This window comes from Myxocyprinus asiaticus, chromosome 15, assembly GCF_019703515.2.
Source record: "Myxocyprinus asiaticus isolate MX2 ecotype Aquarium Trade chromosome 15, UBuf_Myxa_2, whole genome shotgun sequence".
Taxonomy (NCBI): Eukaryota; Metazoa; Chordata; class Actinopteri; order Cypriniformes; family Catostomidae; genus Myxocyprinus; species Myxocyprinus asiaticus.
In genome coordinates this window covers 2121897-2135213 of record NC_059358.1, presented here as the reverse complement: position 1 = coordinate 2135213, position 13317 = coordinate 2121897, and the positions used below count along the sequence as shown (strand labels likewise).

The 13317-nt window shown below is 41.2% G+C and overlaps 1 protein-coding gene across 1 annotated transcript in view; it reads right to left on the bottom strand.

Moving 5' to 3' along the window:
* Positions 1–315: 315 nt before the first annotated feature.
* Positions 316–13317, bottom strand: part of zdhhc11 (zinc finger DHHC-type containing 11) — a 29501-nt gene continuing 16499 nt past the window's right edge. Inside the window, exons 4-12 of the mRNA XM_051719343.1 lie at positions 10493–10671; positions 10254–10355; positions 10016–10140; positions 9613–9768; positions 9409–9524; positions 4583–4641; positions 4416–4479; positions 4041–4107; positions 316–3949 (exon numbers count right to left, since the gene is read on the bottom strand). Coding sequence (XP_051575303.1) covers positions 3726–3949; positions 4041–4107; positions 4416–4479; positions 4583–4641; positions 9409–9524; positions 9613–9768; positions 10016–10140; positions 10254–10355; positions 10493–10671 — 1092 coding nt within the window. The 3' untranslated portion in view covers positions 316–3725. The remainder of the gene's footprint in view (positions 3950–4040; positions 4108–4415; positions 4480–4582; positions 4642–9408; positions 9525–9612; positions 9769–10015; positions 10141–10253; positions 10356–10492; positions 10672–13317) is intronic.

The following is a 13317-nucleotide window of genomic DNA, read 5'->3' as shown; positions in this document are numbered from 1 at the left end:
TAACTAGATCATTCTGATTTCTCAAAGTGTGAAAGAACAGTCTGAACGCGCCACTTCTATGATGTTAAGCAAAATTTTAATAAAAGTTGGCGAAAACTCGGCCCATCCATTTTTATTGAGGCCCAACTAAAATTAATTTCCTGGCTACGCCCTTGATCATCATCATTATATATATATATTTTAATCAGTCTATATTTATGATGCATATAACAAATATCCATTCAACAGAAATGAGTAAATAAATAGTGATACATTAAATAGTGTAATTAAATAAATACATTTATTATAGTGCACAATCTTTAAATAGTGTGCATATTTTTAACTTCAGAATAAATGTGAAGTATTTATATGAAGTACAATACAGTTTGGTAAATGGCAATGCAACTACGTTTGCTTTGGCATTAATTGAGCACATTTTACACTTAGCAGTGTTAAGCATATTTAAATAAATCAGAGAAGCAATTAAAAATGCAATTAAAATACAGAGAAGAAATTAAAATGCTGTTATGCTTTTTTTCCAATGATAAAAAAAAAAAGAAATAAAAAAAATAATGAAATGTAAAATAATGAAATAAATAAATAAAAACTACAGAGCAAACTATAGTATACTTGTCTATACAGTCTGATGTTAAGGGCACAATGCTGACAGTTCATGCACCACTCGTCGGGTTCAAACCCACAACGTTTCAATTTCCAGCCATAATGTTTGACCTTTATGGGCAGCACGCCAACCTGAACAGTGAACCAAGAGCTGCAGAGGGACTCAAACTCTATACAATATATATACAAAATGGTTTTTAAAATAAAATTCGACCCTAATTGTGTGTGTAAAGAGTGATTAAGTGTTGCATAAAGGCAGACAGTAGAAGCAAAGCCTCACATTCTTACATCAAAGTACATTTTACTGAAGTTAAACATGCTTACAAACAAATTAATTCAATGATGGAACATGTGCTTTGGTGTGCAGCCTGAACCGAAATATCTTCAGTAGTTTCCTCTGAGATGGTAAACAAGATTAAGATAGTAATGTTGGAATGCTGAAAAGATGTCTACACAAACCTCCGTGAATGCATTCATCTCTCCAGAGCTCAGCTTGGAGCATTGAGAATAAAGCATAAAATCCACTAATTGTTACACTAGTGACTGGGATTACATAATAGTCTGAATATGGGAAGTCAGGGGAAGTTGTCACACTATTTACAACAGTGCATTTGTAGGTTTATTTTTGAAAGTTAATTCCTATATAGACACATAGCTTATTCTTCACTACATAAAATTACATTATGACCCCAGCTATGACCCACAGAAGGACATTTTCATCATATGTGGGGTAAGTTGTCACAGCCTGCCTTAAAATAGACTAGTATAGGCTTTTCAGCTAAATTTAAAGGGTGAAACAGTTTTGAAACACAAAATGATTCATGACAGTAAAATTTAAAGGTTTTTTTTTTAAGTCATATCCAATACTAGAATTACAGGGTGGCAACTAAATTGTAATATTGGCTATACACTGTAAAATCTACTTGTTAACCTTACTTAAAAAAGTATGTAAACTGATTGCCTTAAAATAGTAAACAGTAAATTGGCAGTAAATTTACTTATTTGGCTCAAGTAAAGTGAACTAGGGTCCACTTTACTTGAGCCAAATAAGCATATTTACTTATAACATTTTACAGTGTACCTTTACACGGAAAATGTTAGGAAGTGATTTTATCACCCTAAAATAATGTTAACATGTATATTGTTTATGTCTTGTGTCTATACTTTTGAAACAGTGAATATTTTAACGTTTAATGATTGGCCCCCTTCACTTCCATTGTAAGTGTCTCATTGAAATCCCCCTTTATAAACGAGGGGCATCTCTGAATGAATATTTGTGGTACTTGTATTGAACCTGCAATATTCCTTTAATTCACTTTTGTACTAGATGTTTGAAACCAACGTACAAAACTACTGCTAGTGAAAACATGCATTTGTGTAAATGGACTTTCGGCTCAAAATGTTACACTTACTGAGATTTAACCCCTGTGACAACTAGCCCCGGTGTTCCCTAGATTGTAGAAAATAAAATACAAATAGTAAAATAACATACACAATAAATAATAATAACAAACACAAAATTCCCTTAAAATGTCTTCAGTAATCCAAGATCCCCTGTTGAACACCGAACAGTGCATGATTTTTCAATGCCCAGACGAATTCAAACAGTTTAACAGAATGAGGCAATTGAGCACACTTTTACTGCTTTGAGCCATGATGTTGTGATTGACATGAGCTAGATGGGCAGTTTAAAGATGACATCATCACTCAACAGCCCCATCATGTGGTGTATGAATCATAAGCATCCTGAGAAAAACCTGTGGGCTTTTATTTCAAAATATAAAAATAAAAAATACAGAACATTAATGCAGTGGAGCATTTATTAATCTAATATTCATTCATTGCTATAAATTCAATATAATATAAATTCATTGCGAGGGTGTTCTAACTGGTTGCTAGGGTCTGTTAGTTGGTTGCTAGGCATGGCCAGGCTGTTCTAACTGGTTGCTAGGATCTTTTGGTTGGTTGCTAGGCATTGCTAGAGTCTTCTAGCTGGTTGCTAGCATCTTTTGCTTGGTTGCTAGGCATTGCTAGGGTCTTCTAGCTGGTTGCTAGGGCCTTTTGGTTGGTTGCTAGGCATTGCTAGGGTTTTCTAGCTGGTTGCTAGGGTTTTTAGGTTGGTTCATAGGCATTGCTATTGTATTCTAGCTAGTTGCTAGGCATTGCTAGTGTGTCCTAGCTGGTTGCTAGGGTCTTTTAGTTGGTTGCTAGTCATGTCCAGGCTGTTCTAACTGGTTGTTAGGGTCTTTTGTTTGGTTGCTAGGCATTGCTAGGGTCTTCTATCTGGTTGCTAGCGACTTTTGGTTGGTTGCTAGGCATTGCTAGGGTTTTCTAGCTAGTTGCTAGAGTTTTTAGGTTGATTCATAGGCATTGCTATTGCATTCTAGCTGGTTGCTAGGCATTGCTAGTGTGTCCTAGCTGGTTGCTAAGGTCTTTTAGTTGGTTGCTAGTCATGTACAGGCTGTTCTAACTGGTTGCTAGGGTCTTTTGTTTGGTTGCTAGGCATTGCTAGGGCCTTCTAGCTGGTTGCTAGCGCCTTTTGGTTGGTTGCTAGGCATTGCTAAGGTTTTCTAGCTGGTTGCTAGGGTTTTTAGGTTGGTTCATAGGCATTGCTATTGTATTCTAGCTGGTTGCTAGGCATTGCTAGTGCGTCCTAGCTGGTTGCTAAGGTCTTTTAGTTGGTTGCTAGTCATGGCCAGGCTGTTCTAACTGGTTGCTAGGGTCTTTTGTTTGGTTGCTAGGCACTGCTAGGGTCTTCTAGCTGGTTGCTAGGGTCTGCAACATTAATGCAGTGGAGCATTTATTCATCTAATAGCTGCAGTAGTGTCATAACATTGTTTGCATTTCAACCTTGATGAGTTATGAACAATTCCTTTAAAAATAAACCAGCTTTACATTTTAAACGACATTACCTGGAAATATAAAAATGTACAATTCATCAGAGGGTCCTGAAAGCATATAGTCCATTTCATGCTTACAGAAAATGTGCACACTTCAGCAAAATTCAGAATAGTATGTTGGACTGCAATTCCAATCAAATCAAGCGTTTATTCAGAAAGGATCTGTGCTCCCCATCGCTCTCTGGACATTCATGATGTCATATCCTCCAGCTGTCACATGATTACCTATGGCATCTGCTCTTTATACCCTAGATACTGAGGATGCATGGCCTCTGGTTGAGTGTCTGTGATCAGCTGTTGATGAACCACTGTTGCATCCATGATGGAACTCCCCAGCGTATCTTGTACGATGGGAATTCCCTCAGACTTCACGTTATTCTGTCCTGGGGCTTGAGGCTTCTCGATCCCGCTGAGGTTCCAGCCCACGGGAAGTGACAACGTAGGCTCACCTAAAGTAGCAGCAGGAAGGAGAAGAACATCAGGTGAATCTGCAATTTTCAGTTGTCACCAAAAAACTCTGTTAGACATGCTGGTTTTTACCAGGAATCTTTTGTATTGGTGATTCTGAGCTGAAGTCCACGTGTCTCTCTCCGCTGGATGCCTCCATCTGCAAAACAATGATTTTCCAAAAACTTGCTGTTGGGAGCCTACACAGGCAGCTACCTTCTAAGGCCACATCCACACTAATACGCTTTCGTTGGAAAACTCATTTTTGTTTTCTTACATCAAGGTTTTCCATATTTGGTACTAGAGAGCATTTTTGAAAGTCTGATTTCTGTAGAGAAAAAAACCATTCCAAGTGCAAATGTAGCAAACTCAATGCACTTTCAAATCTAAATTATATTAGTGGGGCCTCAGGCAACATCGTAATGGAACCACATACTGTAAGTGATGGATTTGGAAGAGTCTGATTACCTCAGCACAGATGGGCTCTGGCAATCGACTGGATGTTTGTCCTATTTCTTCCAGCTTGAAGGTACTAGAAGAAAAAATTCTTAGAACATCTGAAGACATTGGCTAAAACATTCAATGGGATTAAAACAAATATAGCCCTAAAAATTCTGTGTGCACTTAAAGCTTACCAAGACCTGCTGGACAATGGAGCTTCACAACTGACAGGCGATTCCAACGGCCCAAGGCTCTATGTGTATGAGAAAAAATATTTTGTGAATTGTAAAATTAAGTAGTTCGTAAATTGTTCTTTTCAGAAGTCAGTCTGATTGCAGTTCGCTGAATTTTTCACTTGTGTCATGTGAACACTCCAAACAATCTCAGACCTTCTCGGGAGTTGGTCTGAGTGCACTTTGCTTTCAGTTTCCGTTTCAGTTCACTAATAACGTGCATTGTGAACACAAGTTGCTCCGGGCTCACTTGATTTTCTCAGTCGCGTAATGCCAAACATGTATGGCGCTGACATGTTACTGTACACCGGTAATGACGATGCACAGAGAGACAAAACGAGCCATTATTATTCTATTTCTAGCGTACTGAAACTTGATACTGTAAGTAAAGTTTGTCTTGATGTTAGCTTGACAAAGTCTAGGTAAAATAATTGTAAAAGTTGCAAGATTACACAGGCCTTACAGTCGGACAGACACAAAGTTAGTCAGATCGAAAGACGCTGCATAATTAGGTGGTTGCTAGGCATTGCAAGACTGTTCTAGTGGGTTGCTAGCGTGTTTTGGTTGGTTGCTAGGCATTGCTTGTGTCTTCTGGTTGGTTGCTAGGCATTGCTAGGGTGTTCTAGCTGGTTGCAAGGGTTTTTTGGTTGGTTGCTAGGCATTGCTTGGGGGTTCTAGCTGGTTGCTAGTGTCTTTGGGTTGGTTGCTAGGCATTGCTAGGGCTTTCTAACTGGTTGCTAGTGTCTTTAGGTTGGTTGTTAGGCATTGATAGGGTGTTCTAGCTGGTTGCTAGGCATTGATAGGGTATTCTAGCTGGTTGCTAGGGTCTTTTAGTTGTAGCAAGGCATGGCCAGGCTGTTCTAACTGGTTGCTAGGGTCTTTTAGTTGGTTGCTAGACATTTCTAGGTTCTTCTAGCTGGTTGCTAGGGTCTTTTTGTTGGTTGCTAGGCATTGCTAGGGTTTTCTAGCTGGTTGCTAAGGTCTTTTGGTTGGTTGCTAGGCATTGCTAGGGTGTTCTATCTGGTTGCTAGGCATTGCTAGAGTATTCTAGCTGGATGCTAGGGTCTTTTGGTTGGTTGCAAGGCATTGCCAGGGTGTTATAGCTGGTTGCTAGGGTCTTTTCATTGGTGGCTAGGCACTGATAGGGTGTTCTAACTGGTTGCTAGGGTCTTTTAGGTGGTTGCAAAGCATTGCTAGGGTGTTCTAGCTGATTGCTAGGTTTTTTAGGTTGGTTGATAGGCATTGCTATTGTATTCTAGCTGGTTGCTAGGCATTGCTAGGGTGTCCTAGCTGGTTGCTAGGGTCTTTTAGTCGGTTGCTAGTCATGTCCTGGCTGTTCTAACTGGTTTCTAGGGTCTTTTGGTTGGTTGCTAGGCATTGCTAGGGTCTTCTATCTGGTTGCTAGGGTCTTTTGGTTGGTTGCTAGGCATTGGTAGGGTTTGGAATTAGTTTTGGTTCATCAAGCCAACATAACTATTGTAAACTCCATACAAAACAAACACAAAAGGCCTTCTTTCAGTGTTCTGTGCAAATTAAGACTCAAACGTTTAAGCAAATGCCAAATGCCATGTGAAAGTTACAAAATTATGACAAAAATACATTACAATTTATTGTTAAGTACTCTATGAATGAATTCAGCCTAATTCTGTCAGAAGATTGTGATAAATTGTATTTTTTTTGTGAACATGACAAATTTAGCCTCTGATACATATGCATTATTTTTACATCAAAATACCATCAAAATGTTTTAATGCATTACTTTTCTCTTTAAATTTATATATAAAAAAATCATTGTTATATGTATTATATTATTATAATTTTATATTAAATAATATAATATATTATCAATCCCATCCATCCATTTTCTTTACCGCTTAGTCCATTAGGGTCACGGTGGCAATAGGGAGGGCAGAGAGGCCTAGACAACTCTGTCCCCTGCAACTTCCTCCAGCTCAACCCGGGGGATCCCCAGCCGCTCCCAGGCCAACTGGGAGATATAATCTCTCCAGCGGGTCCTGGGCCGACCTCGGGGTCTCATCCCAGTTGGCCGTGCCTGGAACACCTCCAATGGGAGGCGCCTGGGGGCATCCTTACCAGATGCCCGAACCACCTTAACTGGCTCCTCTCAATGTGGAGGAGTAGCTCACCCTTTCGTGGAGAGTGAGTCCTGCCACCCTGAGGAGAAAACTCATTTCAGCCACTTGTATCCATGATCTTATTCCTTCAGTCATTACCCAGAGTTCATGACCATAGGTGAGGGTAGGGATGTAGATCGACAGGTAAATAGAGGGCTTTGCCTTATGGCTCAGCTCCTCCTTCACCACTACAGTCTGGTACAGTGACCACATTACTGCTGCTGCTGTTCCCAGTCTGCAGCCGGTCTCACACTCTCTTCTCCCCTCACTCATGTATAAGACCCCAAGATACTTAAACAACTCCACCTGGGGTAAATTTTCTCCTCTTACCTGAAGGGGGCATGCTATCCTTTTCCGTGAGAGAACCATGGACACAGACTTGGAGGTGCTCATCCTCATGCCAACCGCTTCACACTCGGCTGCAAACCATTTCAACGCATGCTGGAGGCATCCATGTGACAGTGCCAAAATGACAACATCATCTGCAAATGCAGAGACATCACCTTCCAGCCCCCACATAGAATTCCCTCTTGACCTCAGCTGCACCTTGATATCCTGTCCATAAAAATAAAAAAAATCACAAACAGGTGTGGAGACAAGGCACAACCTTGGCGGAGACCAACACCCACATTGAATGAGCTTGACTTCATGCTGAGTATGCGGACACAGCTCTCGCTCTGCGTTTACAGAGACCGAATGGCCTGCAGTAGTGGCCACAGCACCCCATACTCCCGAAGCACCTCCCACAGTATTTCTTGGATAGCACCCTGGCATAGACTTTCCCAGGGAGGCTGAGAAGTGTGATACTCAGGTAGTTGGCACACACTCTCCGGTACCCTGTCTTAAATATAATGACCACCACCCTCACCACCGGTGTCCACCAGCGGGTTCTTGGGTTGCCACCAAGACTGGCACCAACAAGGTTTTGGCCACAATGGAGGATTTGAACAGGATCCATTCGGACTCCATGTCCCCCCACCACCTCCGGGACATGGGAGAAGTTCTCACAGAGGTGGAAGTTAAAATAATTCTGGACAGGGTCCTTGGCCAGTCATTCCCAGCACATCCTTACTATGTGCTCGGGTCTACTGGGTCTTTCTGTCGGTTCTCCTCACCATATGATCCAGCTCACCACCAGACGGTGATTGGTTGACAGCTCAGCACCTCTCTTCAACCGAGTGTCCAGAATATGTAACCTCAAGTCAGATGGAATGACTACAAAGTCAATCATCGACCTTTGGCCCAAGGAGCTCTGGTACCAAATACAGATATGAGCATCCTTGTGTTCGAACATGGTGTTTTTTATGGACAAACCATGATAAGCACAGAAGTCCAATAACATTTCACCATTCGGGTTTAGATCAGGCAGCCCATTCTTCCCAATCATCCCATTCCAGATTTCCCAGTCATTGCCAAAATGAGCTTTGAAGTCTCCCAGCAGGACTATGGAGTCTGTAGGTGGGGCCCTATCCAGAACCCCACCCACTCTCTCCAAGAAGGTCGAATACTCTGAACTGCTGTTTGGTAGATAAGTACACACAACAGTAAAATGTTTCCTCTCTGCGACCTTAAGTCGCATTGAGGCGACACACTCGTCTACCGGGACAAACTCCAACTGTGAGGCAGCCAGCCGGGGACTTGTGAGTATCCCCACACCCACCCGGCGCCTCTCACCCTGTGCAACTTCTGAGTAAGAGAGGGACCACCCCTTATCGAGGAGTTTGGTTCCAGAACCAACACTGTGAGTGGAGATGAGCCCAACTATATCTAGTTAGTATCTTTCAACCTCCCGCACCAGCTCCGGCTCCTTTCCCCCCAGTGAAATTACATTCCACATGCCAAGAGCCAGTTTCTGCCGCAAGGGTCTGTGATGCCATGGGCCACCCCACCCCTTCCTACTGCCTAAAAGGCATTGCACCTGACCCCCATGTTGGACCTTGCGGGTGGTGGGCCCACATGGCCCCCCCACGTCGCCTTTTCGGGCTGAGCCCGGCCGGGTTACGTGGTCTGCCCAGCCACCAGGCACTCGCCTAGGAACACTACCCCCAGGCCTGGCTCCAGGGGTAGGTCCCGGTGACCCTCTTCCGGGCAGGGTAAACGTTCTCCTTTTACCATCTTCAATTGGGGGTTTTTGGATCGTGTTAGTCTGGATCTTCTTCCCAGACCTGTTCAATATGGGAGACCCTACCAGGAGCATACTGCTGCCGATGATATAACTCTGGAGATCCCTAGATCATGCAAGCCCTTCTGCCATGATAAGGCCCCAATCTAGGAAGGACCCCAATACAGGAATTATTATTATATAATAGTAATATAATAAAATATATTACAATATAATACAAATGTTTTATTGATTTTGAAAAACAATAAATGTTTTATTGAACACAGACACATATTGATTGTTAGACAGACAAATATTGGATATTGGTTAACATGCAGAGCTACTCTAACATTACATTTAGTCCTATTAATAATTATCATCAATATAAAATTTTATAAAGAGTGACAGTATGAATACAAAGAGAACTGTGTCATTTTAAGCATGTTTACACAGACAACAAAAAAATAACCGCTCTGTTTTAATGACTTACAAAGGTCTATTTTTACTCACATTTGGTGCTTGGCGAGTGTTAATTTTGGGTCTTGATGTACCTGTGTGGTGGTTCCATTAGAAGTCATTGCAGGAGGAACACTCTGCTCTTTCTCTTTGGGGTTTAGTGACTGACGCTTCCTAATAATGTACTCATAGGTGCTAATGCCTTCAGACACTGTGACAACACACACACAAAATCAATAACGGGCGGTAGCTTTTAATAGTCAATAAAAAGTACAGTTGACATCTGGAGCATTACTCACACAAGTAAATATGGAAGCAGAGTAAATGGCAAAGCAATAATAGACAAGCCAGTCCCAACATGATGGAGATGAACGCCAACACTAACAGACTAATGGAGCTGGTCTCTAACGGTGCTGCCGGTAGGAAAACGAGCCATGTTCCATTTCCTCTTACAGCTGGGAAGAGAAATTAGAAACGGGTCACGTCCACTGATCAGACACTGTTCACACAGGACACAATCTTGCATTCGAAAACAGATTTTTCTGAGCATCGAAGTTTAAAATTGTGTAATGGATAAATTTGTTAGCGGTTTACCTCACTAATCAACCCCTTCCAAGGCTGATGATAAACTAAAATTCTGCTTTGTGATGGGAAAAACACATACACCAATAGGTGTGTTCAGAGTGCAGAGAAATGTCTTACTCTGAAACTGCGGTGCAGTGCGCAGAACAGCTGGATTCACATGATGCTCAATGAAGACAAACAACACGACAAGAGTGAGGAGAAATATTCCACAAACAGCAGACGAGATGGTTATGAAAAAGAGCCTGGAGAAACAGAATGACTTTATGAATATTCAGCCATTGTGAAATGTCTTTTAAGAAAATTAACATGCATATGCTGGCTTTATACATTGTTATCAAATGGCACTTCTGCTCACCAGTAGTTCCTCCTTCCAACACAATTGTTCAGCCATTTACAGTGATGATCAAAGTCTGCTATGCACTTGTTGCAGTTGCTGCAGTGTTTGGCTTTAGGTCCCCTGTGGAAAGAGATGACGATTATTCCCTAAAGCAATCAGTTTAAGACGACACATATCTTTGACAAAAGACTCTATATTTTAGGGATATTCCTTTTTCCATAGGATACTCCATGATAATAATAAACCTTGCTACATACACATCCACCTCACACAGGCTGCAGTGCAGATTGTTGATGACGTGTTGATGTTTGGTGTTGTCAAACACAGGCATTGGGCTGGAGTAATCCTTCCTGGTGCGAACGTTGAGATCTGCAGGGTCGATTGTTACAGCCGCCACATGAGTGAACAAATGCAGGACAAAAGCTATGCCAATCAACTATACAGGAAGAGTTAAGAATTAACAAAACATATGAACATATACAGCCCCCCTGATTCTTATACTGAAAGACAGACAGATATATATATATATATATATATATATATATATATATATATATATATATATATATATATATATATATATATATATATATATAGGGGGAGCGGGTGCGCTAATTGTCTTAAACTATTGAAAATAATTTAAAATGCAAAAAACTTTAAGGTTCTAAATATAGACAAACAGACGGACGATTTCTCAACAATCAACGTTTCAGCTAGTTTCACTTTCCCCCTACGGGCCACCTGTTCTTCAGATTCTGGGACAGGCAGAGGGAAGGCTGTGTGCTGTATCTTCAGAGTTGTCTTTGAATGAATAATGTCTTTGTTCCTACGTCTGTTTCTCACAAAATAAAAAAAGCAACTGCTACTGTATTTCTACTCCAGCTGTTATCTTTATCACATATGCCTGTGTACTGCAAGTCTGTGGTAAAATGAAACTGTGTATCTGTTAGATTTACTTCTTTTATCTATGTGCCTCAGGGCTATAAAATCTGTGTTCACAAACACTAAGTTGTCTCTTTGCCTAGACTCGGCTATGCTGTATGCATCTCAGTAAAACTCAATAAAGCCCTCATGAATCTTGGTCTCGTCTTTGTCTCTGACTAACCTACAACAGATAGATATTACTCTATTTCAGTAATGAGAATCTAATGACAGTAATGAGAATTACTGTAACAAAAATATAAATTATTAATAACAATAATAATACATATTCATTGGGGAGGCCTGGGTAACTAGCAAGTATTGACACTGACTACCACCCTTGGAGTCGCGAGTTCGAATCCAGGGTGTGCTGAGTGACTCCAGCCAGGTCTCCTAAGCAACCAAATTGGCCCGGTTGCTAGGGAGGATAAAGTCACATGGGGTAACCTCCTCATGGTCGTGATTAGTGGTTCTCGCTCTCAATGGGGCGTGTGGTAAGTTGTACGTGGATCGTGGAGAGTAGCATGAGCCTCCACATGCTGTGAGTCTCCGCAGTGTCATGCACGATGAGTCACGTGAATTTCATCAAAATGGGTGCATGTATAAATCTGTGTGTCGTCAAATTAGCAGTTAGAACTGAGGCCATGACGACGGATGATCTGACTTAAGTGGGAGAATGTAAATTATGAACAATAGAGGACCCAGAACAGAACCCTGGGGGATACCCTGAGTGAGAGGAGCAGTAGGGGATTTGTGTTTCTTAACTGAGATAAAATATTGTCTGTTAGTGAGGTAGGAAGAAAGTCAGGATAGAGCAGTGTCATTAATACCAATATCTGAGAGTCGAGAAAGGAGTGTGTTGTGGCATATAGTGTCAAAAGCAGAGCCCAAAGAATACTGAGGGACCCAGAGTCATCAGAGAGGAGAAGATAATTAACAACTCTCAAGAAAGCAGTTTTAGTACTGTGGAATAGACGAAAACCAGATTGAAAAGGGTTATAGAGATTATTGGCTGCTAGATTGTCTCTAGTGATTGTAACTGGGAAGCTACAACTTTTTCCAGGAGTTTAGATATAAAAGGCAGGTTGGAAACAGGACGATAGTTGAGGAGGATAAATGTATCTAAGTTGGGATTTTTAAGGACTGGTGTAACGGCAGTAGTTTTAAGATCAATAGGAACAATGGCTGACACATTTGATGTGTTTATCAGATGTGAAATAGGTGCAGAAATGACAGAATCACAGTGTTTAAGAAGGAAGGTTGGAGCAGGGTCCAGCTAACAGGATGATGAGTTGGATTGTAAAATTAAATCACTGACTGAAGATGGGCTTGTGGGAGTGAAGTTCAAGAGAGGGTGGACAGGGTGTTCAGGTAAAAACCTGGGAAGAGGAGCTTCAGGAGTGTTCAGAGCGAATGATTGGTAAATTAAATAATTATTATTTTGAAAGAAGTGGAGAAAAGAGAAACAGAGTTCATCAGAGCTAGCTTGTTTACCGTGGCAAAGAGGGCTTTAGGTCTACAACTTGCATTCTGAATGATGAGGATAAATACAATGAACGTGCAGTGTTAAGTGCAGCTCTATATTTCAACTGATGTTCAGAAAGAGTTAAGGAGTGAATATTGAGGCCTGTTTTTCTACAAAGTTGCTGAAGGCGACGGCCGGTTCTCTTCAATGCCCAAAGCTCAGAAGTAAACCAAGGCGATGAGCGTGAAGCGGGTACCAGACTTGTCATAATGTGGGCGTGCTCTTCAAGAGCATCAGATATGACAGAATTATAATTTGAGAGGATCTCTGAAGGACAGAACAGTTTAACAGAGTCAGAAAGTAAGGGTGCACAGATGGAGGCAGAGAAGGATGAAGGATCAACTGCTTTGAGGTTGCGATAAGATATCATGGTTTTCTTGTATGATTTACAGAGAGGAAAATTAAAAGAAAGTTCTGTAAGTTTGTGATCAGAGATGCCAATCTGTAAATCAGTTGTAGAGACGTTATTAAGACCTGAAGTCAATCAAGTATGTGACCATGGTTATGGGTAGGAAAATTCACATGATGTATTTAATTAAAGCAATCAAGAACATTCATGAGTTCAGTTGCATTTGTACAGTCAGTGTCAACATGAATATTAAAATCACCAAGTAGTATAACATGTGAGGACATAGC